The following is a 16,476-nucleotide window of genomic DNA, read 5'->3' as shown; positions in this document are numbered from 1 at the left end:
ATCAAAATCAAAGTGTGCAGCAGTTATATGAAAAAATAAAAGTTATGTTAACATGAAGTTCGAATTTTATTTATAAATTCAAACAAAAATATATATAAAAGTGTTTCAGATCACTGCTAACAACAACATTTAAAATAAGCAAGGTCATGTGCTGAAAATCTCTTCAGAGGGGGGGAAATACGCACACATTGTAATAACTTGACCCATAAGGATTTTTTTCAATCAAAACAAATGTAAACTTTTGTATCGTATTGAATGAATGAATGAAAACTTTATTTCGAACTTTAGGAAATAAAAACAGGACAAACACAATCACTCATCAACAAAAATAATATTAATATAACATGTTCGAAAAGGGGTAGTAAGAAGCAGACGCTTATTTTCCCTACCCCTTCATCTTACCTATTAATTACATTTTACAAATAGCATTTCTATGTGTTATAGGCGAAATAACACGCCGTTTAGAATGAAAACAAACAAAACTGAAGTTAATAACCGGTGACGAGTGAGAATTCTTTTCTACTATCTTTGACTCGACTCTGAACCCAGAGCTGTCACAAAGGACTGGCGCTCCTGCCCCTCCCCTTTTGTCCACTTCTGCAGCTTCTGATTGGTTGGACTTTTAACAGCCCTTTTCGATTCGCTGCTGTTGGCGATGGGTGCGATCTTTGCACCACGGGCCATTGTGATTGGCTGTTACGACAACGCCGCAACTCATGACAAATGAATTGGCCCTATTTGTTTCATGTGATTTTAAAAACTGTTTTTACTCGAGATAATTTCTAGATATCAGAGCCGAACAAAGCATTAATTTAATTGTGTTACGGAATGGGTTTGTATGAACTTGATGCATACCTGTCAACCTGTACGTTTTTGCAGGACAAAGTACGTTTATCATGCATCTTAAGACGTGCGGAAAAACGCAAATTTGTCAATTATGGGTAAATGAAATTAAATGATCTGCATTTCTATAGCGCTTTTCAAGTCAATGACTTCCCAAAGCGCTTTACAATGTGCTCCACATTTCCCAATAGCGTCCTTGCAGCCATGTAAGGCGCTAACCTGCTTATTGGGGGTGGTAGGGGTTCAGTGTCTTACCCAAGGACACTTCCATATGTAACACAGACGAGACGGGATTCGAACTGGGATCCCTTGATCCCAAGACGAGCGCTCTACCTCCTGAGCTACCATTCGGTATACATCGGCTATCATCAAACGGCAAATCAATCAAGTCAAACGAGTTCGCCGCGGTATCCTCTATCTCGGTATTGTTATTTTCATTGCAAACAAAGCGAGCGGTTTGATGTAGTAAAAGCAAGTCCGTCTCTTTTTAGAGAACCGGTTTTTCGGCTCAACTCATTAAAGAGAGACGGCTCTCAAACGGTTCACTTGCTTTGATGTATTATATTACGATTTATTATATTGTATAAAGAAGTTGAGAAAAAAAGGAAGAATAAAATGAGAACATGAAAAAAGACAGGTTTGTGATTATCCCTCTATTACCAACAATAATTTAATGCAATAAATGAATTAATAATTTGAATAAGAAAATGTATTATTCTACTTAATTATATTTGCATGTCTTTTTTCCTTCTACAGAGAATGTCCAAGCTACTTAATTTTTGAACTTTTTTTAATAATAAACCTCATTCATGTTGAGCAACTCGGGATCTCACAACAAAATGTTGATTAACAATATGTATGATATAACGAAACACATGTACAGTGTAACATGTTAAACTACCGGTACATAAATAAACACGTTTGAAAAAAAAAAAGATGGTGTAAGATTATTTTGTATTTTGTAAGGGAAAATACGACACTTTGTAAGGAAATGGAGCCGTGGAGGTTCACAGGTATGTTGAAGTTTTAGAACAAAATACATTTTAATTATCAGTGATCATAGGCACATATATAGTTTTATCTTTATAATCTAGTCCATCACAATTGAATACATCTTTTAATAGAAGCTCAAAACAGAAAAAAAAACACTTTCTCAATGGTTCTGACGTCATTTCCCTTTTGGGTAGAACTAGGAAGCTAGCCAGCTAGCTAAATTACCTTCTTTTCCTGCAGTGCCGTTCGCGGCCCACATCGTGCCCCGACAAAATGGCACTGTATAATTTTAAAAAGATAATGGTGGTTCCCACCGCCAAGGTAAGTTATTATTGACGACGTTTTCTATTCGAACAATGAATTTTGAGTTTATTCCCCGGAGCTACGTGTCAAAACTGCGTAGTTAGGGCTATGCTAGGAAAACACGTGCAGAACGTGGCGTCTCCTGACAGGGAACATGCGTAAGAAACTTAATGATTTTGTGTAATAAGTGCTATTATTCACTAAATTTATTTGCATTATTCTTAATTTATGATCATTCAATTTGAATCACTGTGTAGAGAAAACAAAATAGATCTTGCGTTGGTGGAGGTATTTTTTTATTTGGGCACAAAAGCCACCTCAACATACAGTGTACGAACAAATTAAAATGTTGCTATCTATCTTGTAAGGCCATACACATTCAAAATTAAATCAAGACGCAAAAAACTCCACCAGAAAATATTACAGCCCTGTAATTGTACAATTCAAGCATCTTACATCATAGAGCATTTAAAGAAATATTTTGAATTTTTGATAGCGCATTTATAAAAAAAATATCGTTTATAATTGACCTGAACATCCAACAAAATATAGTGTATAATAAAGCTTGAAATACAGAATAAATGTTGCAAGACATCCAGTCTGTCATAAAAATACATAATTATTTGATACAACGTGTATTTTTACCTTCATTGAATGTCATTAGGTAGGATGACATGCAGGCAATAATCTGATTTGGAACAGAATATTGCCTGTATTCTAATTATGTAAAACCATGTACACAGCCACAGAATTACGATTGATACTTTATTAAATATTACATATGTGGTATTCAGTTTCCAATTGGATTATTGCCCACGTGTAAATGTAATTGATTAAAATGCGACCTAACAACAAATGAGATGTTTTTTTTGTTCTGCAGGATTTCATTGACGTCACTTTATCCAAAACGCAACGGAAAACGCCCACAGTGATCCACAAGCATTACCAGATCCACCGAATCAGACACTTTTATATGCGCAAGGTCAAGTTCACACAGCAGAACTATCACGACCGCCTCACCCAAATCCTCACTGACTTCCCCAAATTAGACGTGAGATACCTACACTCTTAAAAATGACAGTGTTAATCTTTTTGAAAGTAAGACTTAAGGTGTTGGTCTCGTTTCCCTCAGGATATTCACCCCTTCTACGCTGATCTGATGAACGTCCTTTATGACAAAGATCACTACAAGCTGGCTTTGGGGCAAATAAACATCGCCAAGAATTTGATTGACAAGTATGCATGATAAACATGTTCAAAGCCTAATATACTGTTCATATTCTTAGCTGTTATTCATTATACACTGTCCTCCTGCTGTAACAAAACAAATTTCCCCAGTGTTGGATGAATAAAGTATAATCTTATCTTAATAATGCCTTAAAATCTGAAGAAAAAAAAATGCTATTCATAACATGCTGCGTTTGTCATCTTAGTGTGGCCAAAGACTATGTGCGCCTGATGAAGTACGGAGATTCTCTTTATCGATGCAAGCAGCTGAAGCGAGCCGCCCTTGGTCGAATGTGCACCATCTTGAAGCGACAGAAGTCCAGCCTGGAGTACCTGGAACAAGGTAATGGAATTAGCCTCACATTTTCACCCATTTTTTTTTTTCTTTCCCTCAGACTTTTTTAGTTTGTTTTAAACAAACTACATCTTAGGACAGACCTGGGCACTCCGGTCCTGGAGGGCCGTATGTTCTGCATGATTTTTGAGGTTTCTCTGATCCAATACAGGTGATTCCAATCACCAGTATCGTTAACGAGCACTTGCTAGCTTGCTAACGAGGTTATAATTTGTATCACCTGAGTTAAAGAAGAGCAAACTTCAAAATCTGGCAGGACGTATGGCCCTCCAGGACCGGAGTGCCCAGGTCTGCCTTAGGACACCCCCAACAGCAAAATGCTAACAAATACATGACAACGATAATGGAGAAATTTTATAGACTAGGTGTGATCAACACAAAAAAATTGACCGTCAAAAGCAGGACTTAAAAGAGCTTCATTCATTAATCTGTTCTGAAGTGGGGAGGGTCATAAAGTGAAAGTTATATGGCAAGGAGAGAGAAACTTACGGTAGTTGTCTAATACATTCTGAGCCCCCAGTACCACAGATAAAAGTATAAAAAATAACAATGTAATAGATGAAAAGTGCTACATTTTTTGGAATACGTGTGTGTATGATTAAATAACAGTATGACTAACATTGTAAAGGAAAGATGAACATTTCTTTGCCTTTCGTGCAGTGAGTTGGGGCGCGTGGATGCAGAGAGGGGTGAAGAAGCAGGATTAAATCTTACCCAATTTTAAAACTTCCCCTTGCAATAATTGTCATACTCGTGGACTATGTTGCTTTAATCAGCTCAATATGTTGAATAATTCTCCTGATCATCGGTAGGTTATGATTCTATTCCTTAGAAATGGTAAGAATGTGTGTGTGTCTTCTTTGTATTTATCTAATTTCCATGGTTATCTTCTTGATCTCCCTTTGGATGCATAGCTAAAGCACTTAAAATTTGTTGCATCAGACATGGAACTGAATGGCGAAAATTTTATTGTGGGAGGAAGTTCAGCCATTGGCATATTAACATCTTTATAAAGATGTGATGCAAAGCAATTGCAGACCAACATCTTAAATGTCATTGACCAATAGCAAACATGCATCTTAAAAACACAACTCATCATACGCATAAACACCATAACTTTTTTCTAATTATAAGATTGTTTAACCAACCTGGGAATGTCATCAAAATTAAAAGAAAAAACTTTAGTGGTTTTGGGCTTTAAAACAGCTTATTTTTTTTCTTATCGGATCAATTTTATCAACAGTTCGTCAACATCTGTCTCGTCTGCCCACCATCGACCCCAACACCAGGACGTTGCTGCTGTGCGGGTACCCCAACGTGGGCAAGTCCAGTTTTATCAACAAGGTGAGCTGCTCACCCCAAGTTTTCTACAACGGAATCCTAATAATTGCTAATTTGCTGTTAGGTGACGCGAGCAGACGTGGACGTGCAGCCTTACGCCTTCACCACCAAGTCACTCTTTGTGGGTCACATGGATTATCGATACCTACGCTGGCAGGTGAGAAACACTTTCACACATCTCTGGTTGATGAATATTTGGTGTTGTACTGATGTTTCTGGCATGTGACCTTCATAGCAATAGGTCTTTAGTTTATTTGTATCATTTCTTAATTTGAACATTTCCTTTTGTCTGTTTTGTTAACATTGTCATGTACCTTAAGATTCATGCAAAAATGCTCTAACATGTTGCCGAGTGTCAGTTTGTATTTATTGTTTTGGGTATTGCCGGTCTACCTCAGATTATGTGCAATGTTTTGATTACATCATTTTTTTTACCTTCATATTTGTTTGTTATTCCTCATATTTGTGAAATTCTGTGTAGTAGTTTCTCACCTTGCGTCTTTGTTATGACATGAAGTCTTAGTTAAAGCCCATCTGTTTTTTTTTCCAACTTTCTCTCATGGGCAAAAAATAGACTTAAATGTTAAAGAAAAATAATAATTTGAGTATTTATACCTACTGATATATATTTTTTTTAAAATTGTGATTACATTTTTTTTTTCATATCGCCCAGCTCAATCCTTGGCTGAAGAAGTTGGACAAACGCTGAGATAAAATACTCCACCAAAATTATAATGACTGTTCCTATCACTGACAATTTATAAACTTTGGTTGCTGGATGCTAACTTAACAATAAAGTTTCTAAAGTTTAAAACCTCTCTTAACAATAACTTTGTGGTGGTGGTCTTAGGTGGTGGATACCCCTGGGATCTTGGACCACCCACTGGAGGACCGCAACACCATCGAGATGCAGGCCATTACAGCCTTGGCCCACTTGCGGGCGGCTGTGCTCTACGTCATGGACACGTCCGAGCAGTGTGGCCACTCCCTGGCACAGCAGCTGGAGCTCTTCAACAACATCCGACCGCTATTTGTCAACAAGGTCTGAAACCTAGCAACGCTTTCCCTCTCTTTGGCCACAGTTTAATGCTTGCTTTCATGTCTTCGGCAGCCGCTCATTGTGGTGGCCAACAAATGCGACGTAAAGAAGATCAGCGAGCTGTCTGAGGAGAACCAAGTAACCTTTTTTTACCAATGCTCTCCCCCATAGCGAGATGAATAATGCTCACAATGCCAAATCTGTTCAGAAAATGTTTGCCGACTTGTCAGCAGAGGGCATACCTGTCGTTGAGACCAGCACGTTGACTGAGGAGGGTGTCATGCAGGTCAAAAATGAGGTCAGACATAATGCAGCTGCTGATGTTAAGTTGGGTCACCAGAAAACAAGGAAGGGACATTGGCCTTTGAGTATTTAAAAAAATGCCTTTTTATTTTAGGAATGCAACAAAATGATTGTGTGTGTCTCTTGGCCAAAAGACCCTAACAGCACAACAGGAAAAAGATAATAAAAAAAACTTATGCGTTTATTAAAAAGGCACAACATAAAATAACTGGTATATGATTTTGAATACTTTTTTAAAAATTCTCATAAAAAAAGTGAAATAGATGAAGATGATGAAAGAGCTAAAATGCAAACAACATGTCAAAAGTTCGTTTTCGTTCTACAATGCAAGTAAAGTGGCTGGTTATGAGGACAAATCCATGGCTTGTAGCTGCTGATCTGAATTTACTTATTCTCTAAGTTCACATTTTTGTATTTATAATAAACAGGACACTAAATGGTGACAAGAAAACAGGAGGGAAGTGATGACAAAGATGTTGTAATAGTAGGCGCGGTCTAATTCAACGTACAAGTCGTATTTGCATAAGTAAAATAATATTTAATTCGACTCTCGCCACTCATAGCTTCACACCAGCCAATCAACTTTAGGGATCAACAGACAGAATATGACCCACAAAGTATGTGTTTATGAATTAAAACTGTCTAACTGTAATAACTTATAGCTATATAGTGTTAACATGTAAAAATTAGCCAATGTCCAGGTAGCAGACCCCAAAATGGGTTTTCTTCTTTCTTATCGACAAAAATCTTGAATGTTTTTTTAAAAATAAAATCAGTAATAGTGATTAAATAAAAATAAATATTGTGAAAATGCATGATTTAAATACTTGGAAGTCTGAGCCCTTGGCTGACTCATCCAACTCTATGTTGTGCATATCAGGCTTGCGATCGTCTCCTGGTCCACCGCGTGGACGGCAAGATGAGGGGCAAGAAGGTCCACGATGTTCTCAACAGGCTTCACCTGGCTTTGCCAGCCAAGAGAGATGAAAAGGTCAAACTCCTATAATGCCACCCTCAGAAAAGTCTTGTCCGTCGTTTGCTTTACTTCATTTGTTACCACAGGAGAGGCCGGCGTTCATTCCAGAGAACGCTTTGTTGCGCAGAAGAGCCACAGGGGTGGATGTGCCCAAACGCAAACTGGTAAATGTCAAAAAAAAAAATTCTAATACAGTTGGTACTCATCTCATTAGCTACACCGCTTATCCTCAGTAGGGTCGCGGGGGTGCTGGAGCCCATCCCAGCAATCATCGAGCAGTGGGCAGGGGACACCCTGAACTGGTTGCCAGCCAATCGCAGGGCACACCGGGACAGACAACTCACTCGCTCATTCACACCTAGGGACAATTTGGACCGGCTAATTCACCTGAAATGCATGTTTTTGGAATGTGGGAGGAAACCGGAGTGCCCGGAGGAAACCCACGCAAGCATCGGGGAGAACATACAAACTCCGCACAGGAAGTCTGGAGCTGGATTTGAACTCACGCAGGAGGTTCCCAAGACATGAGCTGTGCCGCACATGCGCTAACCACTGCGCCGCCGTGCTGCCCTGTTGGTACCCTTACTTACAAATTTAATTGGTTCTGGGAATAGCTTCGTAACCTAAAAACTTCGTAGGTAGAAATACATTTTAATTATAAACGCTCTAATCCATTCTGAGGCCCGGAAAAAAACTTTTTTTTTTTTTTTTTTTAATAAATCACGAGTATCAGAACATGATACAAATACATGTTAGACTTGGATTGCCGCACAATTAACTTAAAGATAGGAACATCATGTAGAAAACAAATAATAAAAGAAATAATAAAATTATTGATTAACCTTTTCGGCTCGCGTTTCTTGAAAAAGGGATCCAATGACGTTTGCCTTTGCCGGCATTTGATAATCCGTCATAAATGCGCAAGGCAGACTTGTCAGCACTTCTTCTGGGCGATTCCTTTCCACAAATTCCGATATTTCATGAAATTTTGCTAAAAGGTCTTTGATTTGGGCTGATGGAATGATGGTTGCATCCTCCTCCCGTCTATCTTGCCAGAACCCTTCCTTGTCTCTGAACTGTGAAGGTTACACAAAGAGCATTGTTGGTGCATGCATTTACACTGGCTTGCCTAGCGGATTTTAAGCAATGGCCGGTTGGTTTTTGTTTAGGAAACTGGGAGCGTCTAATAGCAGCGCACTTTACTTTACTTTTGACTTCGTAACCTGAAACTTTCGTATGTAGAAACATTTGTAAGTAAAGGCTCCACTGTATTAAAATTGCAAGTTTTGTTTGTCTGATGTAAGACTTTTTCCTCTAGGAGAAAGATCTGGAAATGGAGCTGGGAGATGACTATGTGCTGGACCTTCAGAGTGAGCATTGCCATGATTATTGGCAGCTTTCACAAAATCATCCCACCTAACACCATATATTTTATTTTTCTCTAGAATACTGGGACTTGATGAACGAGGATGAGAAGCACGACAAGATCCCCGAAGTGTGGGAAGGCCACAACATCGCCGACTACATCGACCCCGCCATTATGAGGGTTAGTTGATATGTTTAACATATGTTGTGTTTTACGATGGGTTGCAAAAGTTGGCCAGATGCCCTTCTGAAGGAAATGGGATGTGGTGGCCAGAGATGAAAGAAGGTTTTGCCTACTCTGCTCAAATGGGTTGGATGGAAATATTTATATTCAAAATTATGCTAGAGTCATCTCACAATTGTGAGTCTCCCTGGGATTATATTGATTGATAAATGGATGGATAAATAACGATTGCCCCTTTTGCGGGTCGTCCTCTAAGACAAACCAGGCAATCTTTTTTACACTTCAAGACACTTTCCCTCCTATGATCTTCACCCTGATGCCAGAAAATTAGACTCCTATTTACTTATGTGTTGTTGGAGTGCTCGTCCTGGGACCAATAGGTAGCAGGTTTCTTTCCTGGCTCCTCAGAGTTAAACATTAAAGTGTCCTTGGACAAGACATTAAAACCCAATTTCTCTCATAACCAAATAGGCGCCTTGCATGGTTGACTCCGCCATCTGTGTATGTGAATGGGTCTAGTGTGACGTACTTTGTAAAGCACTTTGGAATATCTTCAGTGACTAGTTAAAGCCCTATATCAATGGTGTCCATTTAGCATTTACTCTGATATATACGTGACAATGAAACTCTGGGAGAGAAAGGGTGACATGTTTACACATGCAATGCTAAATGTTTTTCACACAAGTTCACATATAACATCGTTTATTGTTTGTGCTGATATTCCAGAAACTGGAGGACCTTGAAAAGGAGGAAGAGCTGAAGGAACGTGCCGGCGAGTATGACTCCGATGACGAGAGCGAGGATGAGGACATGCAAGAGATCCGCATCATGGCAAAGCAGATCAGAGAGAAGAGGCAACTCATTGTCATGGAGTCTAGAGAGAAGGACGTGCACGGGCCACGCATGCCCAGGACTGCTGCCAAGGTACCAGGGCACGAATAGACAATTATTTGATCATCTTTTATATTACCAAACAAAAAACACTATATCGCTGTCATAGAATTAAAGTGGCAGGTCACGTGCCCTTTTTGTTGGGCCTTGTTCAACAACAAAGGCAACAGACACTCGAGCTTTATTTACGCATGTGCGACTGGCGGTCCAAACTATTGCTGTCTTTCGATTTGCATCTCTTCGTTTTATTCCCAAAGATTGAAGCGCAGTAACATGTCATATAAAATTTAACCTTTATAGGGAATTTCCAAGCTGTATTGTTACGAATATTTGACAAATACATTTTGCATGTACCACTAACCGAGAAAGACAGAAAAAGTGAAAAGCTGGCTTCTTTTGTTGAGCTCTGCCTGCAGTTAAACCATCGCACGCCCTGCATGTGTTGTGACACCAGGATTATGCCAAAAAGAGTAAAGCCTGTGGTAAAAATTGTACCTGAGTTAGTGTATGATAACTACATGCTTGGAACACCCTGCATGTCTTGTGACATCAGGGGTTTTTTTTTACTCGAGAAAGGGACATAAATAATGAAGCCCAATAATAGTCTTAAATGAGTAAATGTATGATGACTATGCATCCCTCGCTTCAAAGATCCACTATTTTACTTGTTAGATGGATAGTGAACTAACCAACTATTTTTGTCTATTCACTGCTGTTTATTCAGGCCATGACCTCAACTCATGAGGTTGTTGTAAAACTAAAACACACTACAAAAAGTGCCCCCAGCTTAATATTAACAAAAAACATTTTGAGCTAAGCTTAGACCTGCTAATTAACGAGTAACAAAATATAATTTGTTACGTTAGGAAAGAGAGATTGCAATACAAAGAACAAAAAAGGAAATAAAAAAAATGAGGCAAAGCTGGAAACCGATCCTTATTTGGACTCATTTTAAGAATACTAATGGTTCCTCAACATTGTGCATTGTTTAACAAAAGAAGCTCAAAGCTTAGCACTTTTGGTTCCTAAATGCCAATATGTGTCACACACCCAGCATGTCTTGTTGAAGCACATAATTGCCTAAAATAATAAATTATCAGTAAATATACTAATTACAAAATATAGTAACAACTAAACTAGTAAACAACGATATTATAATTGCATCTTTGACAAATGTGTCTTGTCAAGGTGGAGAGAAAGAGGTTGGAGAAGGAGATGGGCGACCTCGGCCTGGACATGAGCGGCAAGGATGGCGTGAGTAACTGATTTCAATCCAAGTGAATACTATGTGGACGTTGTTTAAAATTATTTGTCGCCATTCTCGTAGAGCCACTATGCCCAGGTTGCCCGGCGTTCCCGTAGCGTCACCCGGAAACGAAAACGTGAGGATTCTGCAGCACCACCCACTTCCAGGACCCGCAGCCAGAGCAACTCTCGGCCTCCTCGGGACCAGTCGGGATTAAGGGATGCAAAGGTACACTAAATAATTTAAATTATTGTTTTTATTTTCTTTTACTTTTTCCTATATATATATCTTTTCGATTTGTATTTGCTTCAAATGATGAACTGGAAATCTTTACAAAATTTTGTGTCAGAGCCTTTGATTTAATTTTTAATTTACCATTATGGGGAATGATTTTTCTTATGTAACAAATATTGAGTTAGTTATTTAAGCATATATCCATCCATCCATTTTCTATGCTGTTATCTTCTCTCGGGTTGCGGGGGTGCTGGAACTTATCCCAGCTATCTGCAGGCAGAGGGCATGGGACAACCTCAATGGTTTGCCAAACACACACAGAGTTAGAGAACTCACTCGCTTATTCACACTTTGGGACGATTTGACCTGGCCAATTAACCTGATATGCATGTTTTTGGAAAGTGGGAGAAAACCAGAGTGCCCAGAGAAAACCCAGGCAGGCACGTGGAGAACATGCAAACTCCCCAATGGGAGGTTGCTGTAGCTGGAATTAAACCTTGGACGTCCACATCGTGGTGCCTTACGCTTACCACCCAGTCGCTGGGATCCCAAGAGCACATATCCATTGAAACTATGTATTAATATTCCATTGCTGGATGTACATTTTTTGCGGACGGTGTCAGCGTGTTGCATACTCACTCCATTGTTGCAAGTCTGTCCATTTCTCCACGCTCGCTCAAGTCGACGACATTGTGGATTTTAGCAATATGTGGAAATCACACTGAAGGGGGGAACGCCCCCTCCCTGATTCTCCTCTTCTTTTCTCTCCCTCACTCCATCACCCATTCATCCAAAAGCGCGAGCAGAGCGCGCATACAAACCACTCACGTGTTCCCCGTGCAGGAGGAAAATGAATATTAAAGGAAGAGGAAAAAACATCCGAGTGGTGCCGTTTGTCCTCCCCTAAGATACTGGAAGCGAACCTCCCTCTCTCTCTCTCTCTCTCTCAGGCTTTCTCACTCCCTTCCGCTTTTTCTATTGTTGCGAATCACGCGTGGTCAAAGGGGCACGGCAGAGGCGCTCCAAGATTGAGGAATCAGGGGAGTGTAGGAAGAGATTCAGCCTCACATATCACTATGATGGATGCCCGCTGCAGTCAGGATAGTGCGTTAGCTTAGATACTGGGGGATTTATTGGGTGTACCACCAATAACTACATGGGCTAATAATGTATGATATGTGTTCTGTATTTACAGGTCTCGGTAATTGTCTTTGTTTAACTTATAGATTTAAAGAAATAATACTTGAGCCCCTCTATGTACAAGCTACTACAAAGCCTAATTATTTAGTTAATCTTGCCGCACTGTTTGTATGACTACGATATGTGTTAACATTATGAAATACAGTTACCCATTGCTACAACATAGTTTTCCTTTGACAGTTTTGCTGCTTCGCAGATTTCTATGCATTGTGTTCTCCATTCATATTGGCTAAATAATCCCCAGGAGAGTAAGTATTGGTAAAAAAAAAGTTTACTCGTGTAGTGTATTATGTTTTTTTTTGTTAAAAGTGGGGAGCGTCTTTCTAGGCGTCCTTAAAAGTTTAGTAGTAGAATACTTTCTTTATTAAGTATGTCTTAGCAATATCCAACTGAGTAAAAAGACCCTTTCTAATTTTTTTCCCATGGCGATTACTTGTTTTTAACTTCAGATTCAGATTCAGATCTACTTTATTGTCATTCTAGTACACGTGTATACAGAACGAAATGTCGATGCATCTGACCCCCACAGTTTCCTTGAATGTACAGATATAAATAATGTTGTATTGTATTTTGGCTACGTGTAGTATTTTACCATAGTGCCGATAGTGCAAGAGTAGCTAACCAGATGTGCAAAATGGGCAGTCAGGTTAACAAGTCAGGTACACAGTAACATTAACACTGTAACAATAACGCTGTAATTACAATAGTGCAGAGAGCAATGTGCAAGGAGTGGCAAGCTATAAAAAAAAACTGCCAGTAGTGCAAAAGTCAGATTAGCAGCCGTTTAGATTTAAGTTAACTATATGTTAGATTGACCATTTAACAGTAATGGCCAGGGGGACTAGACTATTGCGGAGCCTGGTGGTCCTGCACCGCACACTGCAGTACCTCTTCCCAGAGGCTAGCAGAGTGAACAGTCCATGATGGGGGTGAGAGGGGTCCCCGGTAATGTTTTTAGCATGGGATAGGCAGTGCTTCTGGCCAATGTCCTGAATGGAGGGAAGTGTAGTCCCGATTATTTTCTCTGCTGTCCTCGTTACCCTCCTCACACTACCCCAGTCGGTAGCGCTGCAGCCTCCACACCACACAGAGATACAGCTGGTCAGGATACTCTCTATGGTGCCCCTGTAGAATGTAATGAGGGAGGGTGGGGGCAGGTGGGCTCTCCTCATCCTCCGCAGGAAGTACAGGCGCTGCTGTGCCCTCTTAACCAGTGATGCAGTGTTTACGGACCAGGTGAGTTTGTTTGTAATGTGCACCCCTAGGAACTTGATACTGCTGACAACCTCCACAGCCTTGTTGTTGATGCAAAGGCTGTGGAGGTTGTTTAGCAAAGTAGGAATTAATTACATGCTTGTCACCGCCCACCTCCGCATTTCTTTTTCAGTGTAAGAAGGCTATTTAGGGAGCGGCTGGCAAGCTACATGCTAGCGTCGGATAACTGTGACTTCTGCAAGGTCTTTTTGATATAAATACACAAGTCACATATGGAGCGGTTTTCCCTGAGTAGTCTGTCGTTTGTGACTAGCCACGTTCGGTAATGGTGGCTTGAGAGTTGTTCTCCTAGCTTTTAGCTTTCCTTTCAACACCGCCTCGGTCAATTCCCGGACGCAATCAAAATACAGGCAACAACCACTGGTGATCAGCTTTTCTGTGCGCTTTTCTGACTTTCCTCAGTGTTTCGATTTAATTAATGAATTTATTTCCAATGTAATAACCTGCTAAAGCTCCGAGCCGTGGCGTATGTTTTGGTGGCAACGGCTGCTTAACTGAGCGCTAACACCAGCCTATCAAAGTCACGAACACACGTCTTGCAAGCTTTGCCTGGTCTTTGTTGACTAGTGCCATTAAAACATGCCTCTGATTGGCCGGCGCCGTTGAACCACAAGATGTGACCATTTTTTTTGGCCAAACACTGTCAATCAAATAACAGACTGGAACTATGAATCCTTGAAAAAAACGCAGTGGTTTGCGGTTAACTTTCGGAGTATCGCAATATCAATTCGATTTCGGTTAATCGTGCTGCCCTATTTACGGGCAGGTGTACAGTATTGATTAGTGTGCAACGCGCATCAGCTATTAGCTCTATCACATTGAGAGTGATCCCAAAAGATATAAATGAACTCTAAAAACAACTCTATGGTGTATCTGATGATGAATTGGACATTGAAGGACCTTCACTAAATACATTGTAGATTTTATGTTTGTTAGATGTAGTTTTCTATAAATGATTTGAATTTGTCACTTTCAATGCTTAGTTTGGTGACTTTTTTCTCAGCTCAAACCAAATTTTGTATTGATTTTTACTCCAAAATTAGTGGTGCACGTTGTACACACTCTTCCTACCTTTTTTGAGCCTAGATGCATTTTCATGCTTGAATAACAAAATGGTACACTTTAAGTACTACTAATGTGTGATATACATGTACATGATGAAATAACGCGATAGATTTTTCCTTCCCGTGTATATTGATCTAATTTTGAAATTGACTTTGAATCATTATTTTTGTATTTCAGATGGTGAAGAAGACAAAGAAGATGATGAAGAACTCTCAGAAGGGGATGAACCGCCAGGGCAAGAAGGGCGAGTCAGACCGACACGTGTTCGACTTGAAGCCCAAACACTTACTGGCGGGAAAGAGAAAGTCGGGACCCACAAGCCGCAGATGAACAGTAAGACCGAGCGGCTCGCTCCACTTTTAGGACGTCTTCTACACACTCTACAAATCAAGAATTGGACATATGTTGACAAAAATATTGCAGATTTTAAGCTCCTTTTGGAAGTCATTGTCAATTAATAAATCCATCAAATCACAGTGCATCTTGTCTTTTTCCTTCATTTTTACAGGTTTTCATTTAAACTCAGTCATGTTTTTAATGCAGTGGATTAAGCATCATTTGAGTCAGTTTTTTTCTATTCGTGCCGCTGTAAATAGCCAAATTTTATCGTTGCATGAAATCTTTCAGTTGCTCAGTGTCTGTCTTTTAGTTAAGCAAGTGGCAGTAGATAACAATTTTCTTTATCTCTCATATTGTAATGATCTGCTCATGAGGTAATACAGTGTATTTATTAACACTTAGTATGATGAAGCTGTTCTAAGAATGCACTTCAAAAAAGTTGAAAATCTTGCTCCAAATTTTGCTGATTTTAATTTCACAATTTTTTTTAACACTGTTGGATCCTTTTAGATCAGTTTATCATTTCATTAGAACCTAAACATTAATGAACATGTAATTGAGCCATTATCTGCACTGCTTGTCCTCAGCAGGGTTGTTGGGGTGCTGCAGCCCATCCCATCTGTTTCGTGCAGTGGGCAGGGGCCACCCTCAACTGGTTGCTAGCCAGTCCATGGCACACAGACAATTCACCCGCTCATTCACACCTAGGAACAATTTGGACTGGCATATTAGCCTGACATGCATGTTTTTGGAAGGTAAGAGTGCACGGAGGAAATCCACACAAGCACGGGGAGACCATGCAAACTCCACACGGGGAGGCTGTGGTAACTGGAATTTAACCCTGGATCTCCACATCGTGGTGCTGTGCGTCAACCTAAGCTGCTGTGCTGCATCATTGTAATTATTTAGTTTGAAATACCATTCCCAGGGAAGATAATTTTTTGTCATTTAATGTTTTTGCGCCATCATTTATTTGATCATTTAAGAAGGTAGTAAAATTAAAAGTATTAGGTCATGGGCTGTCATTTTGAAAAGGTTCCCAATTGGTGTCTCCTCAAATGGTGTTTCTGTGCCTTACCAAGGTACATGTGCAAGTGTATTTCCAGAGGTGTTGGTGCAATGTGTGTTTAATTTTTTCCCCTTTTTTAAAGATTTGGATGCTTAAATTACACAGCACTTTAAGTTTGAAGATTTTGTTTCTCGTTTTTTTTTCTCTATTTTACTTAGCCACCAAAACATCTTATATCAACTATTGGAATGATCACTGAAATTACACACTTCATGTTTAAAGGGTCTT

At 39.7% G+C, this 16,476-nt stretch overlaps 1 protein-coding gene across 1 annotated transcript; it reads left to right on the top strand.

Moving 5' to 3' along the window:
• The first annotated feature begins 2,008 nt into the window (after positions 1–2,008).
• Positions 2,009–15,316, top strand: gtpbp4 (GTP binding protein 4). Its single transcript, XM_088345253.1, has 17 exons — positions 2,009–2,157; positions 3,020–3,190; positions 3,272–3,375; positions 3,573–3,709; positions 4,965–5,065; positions 5,127–5,219; positions 5,913–6,104; positions 6,174–6,239; positions 6,310–6,399; positions 7,285–7,395; positions 7,467–7,544; positions 8,699–8,750; positions 8,826–8,926; positions 9,656–9,853; positions 11,009–11,074; positions 11,148–11,294; positions 15,018–15,316. The coding sequence occupies exons 1-17, from the start codon at positions 2,110–2,112 to the stop codon at positions 15,168–15,170; spliced, it is 1,908 nt and encodes a 635-aa protein (XP_088201379.1). The 5' UTR covers positions 2,009–2,109; the 3' UTR covers positions 15,171–15,316.
• The last annotated feature ends 1,160 nt before the right edge of the window (positions 15,317–16,476 follow it).

The sequence above is a fragment of the Urocampus carinirostris genome, chromosome 1, assembly GCF_059441175.1.
Source record: "Urocampus carinirostris isolate Australia breed hairy pipefish chromosome 1, RoL_Ucar_1.0, whole genome shotgun sequence".
Lineage (NCBI taxonomy): Eukaryota > Metazoa > Chordata > Actinopteri > Syngnathiformes > Syngnathidae > Urocampus > Urocampus carinirostris.
Note: the sequence above shows the minus strand (reverse complement) of the source record. Positions and strands in the feature narration are given on the sequence as shown.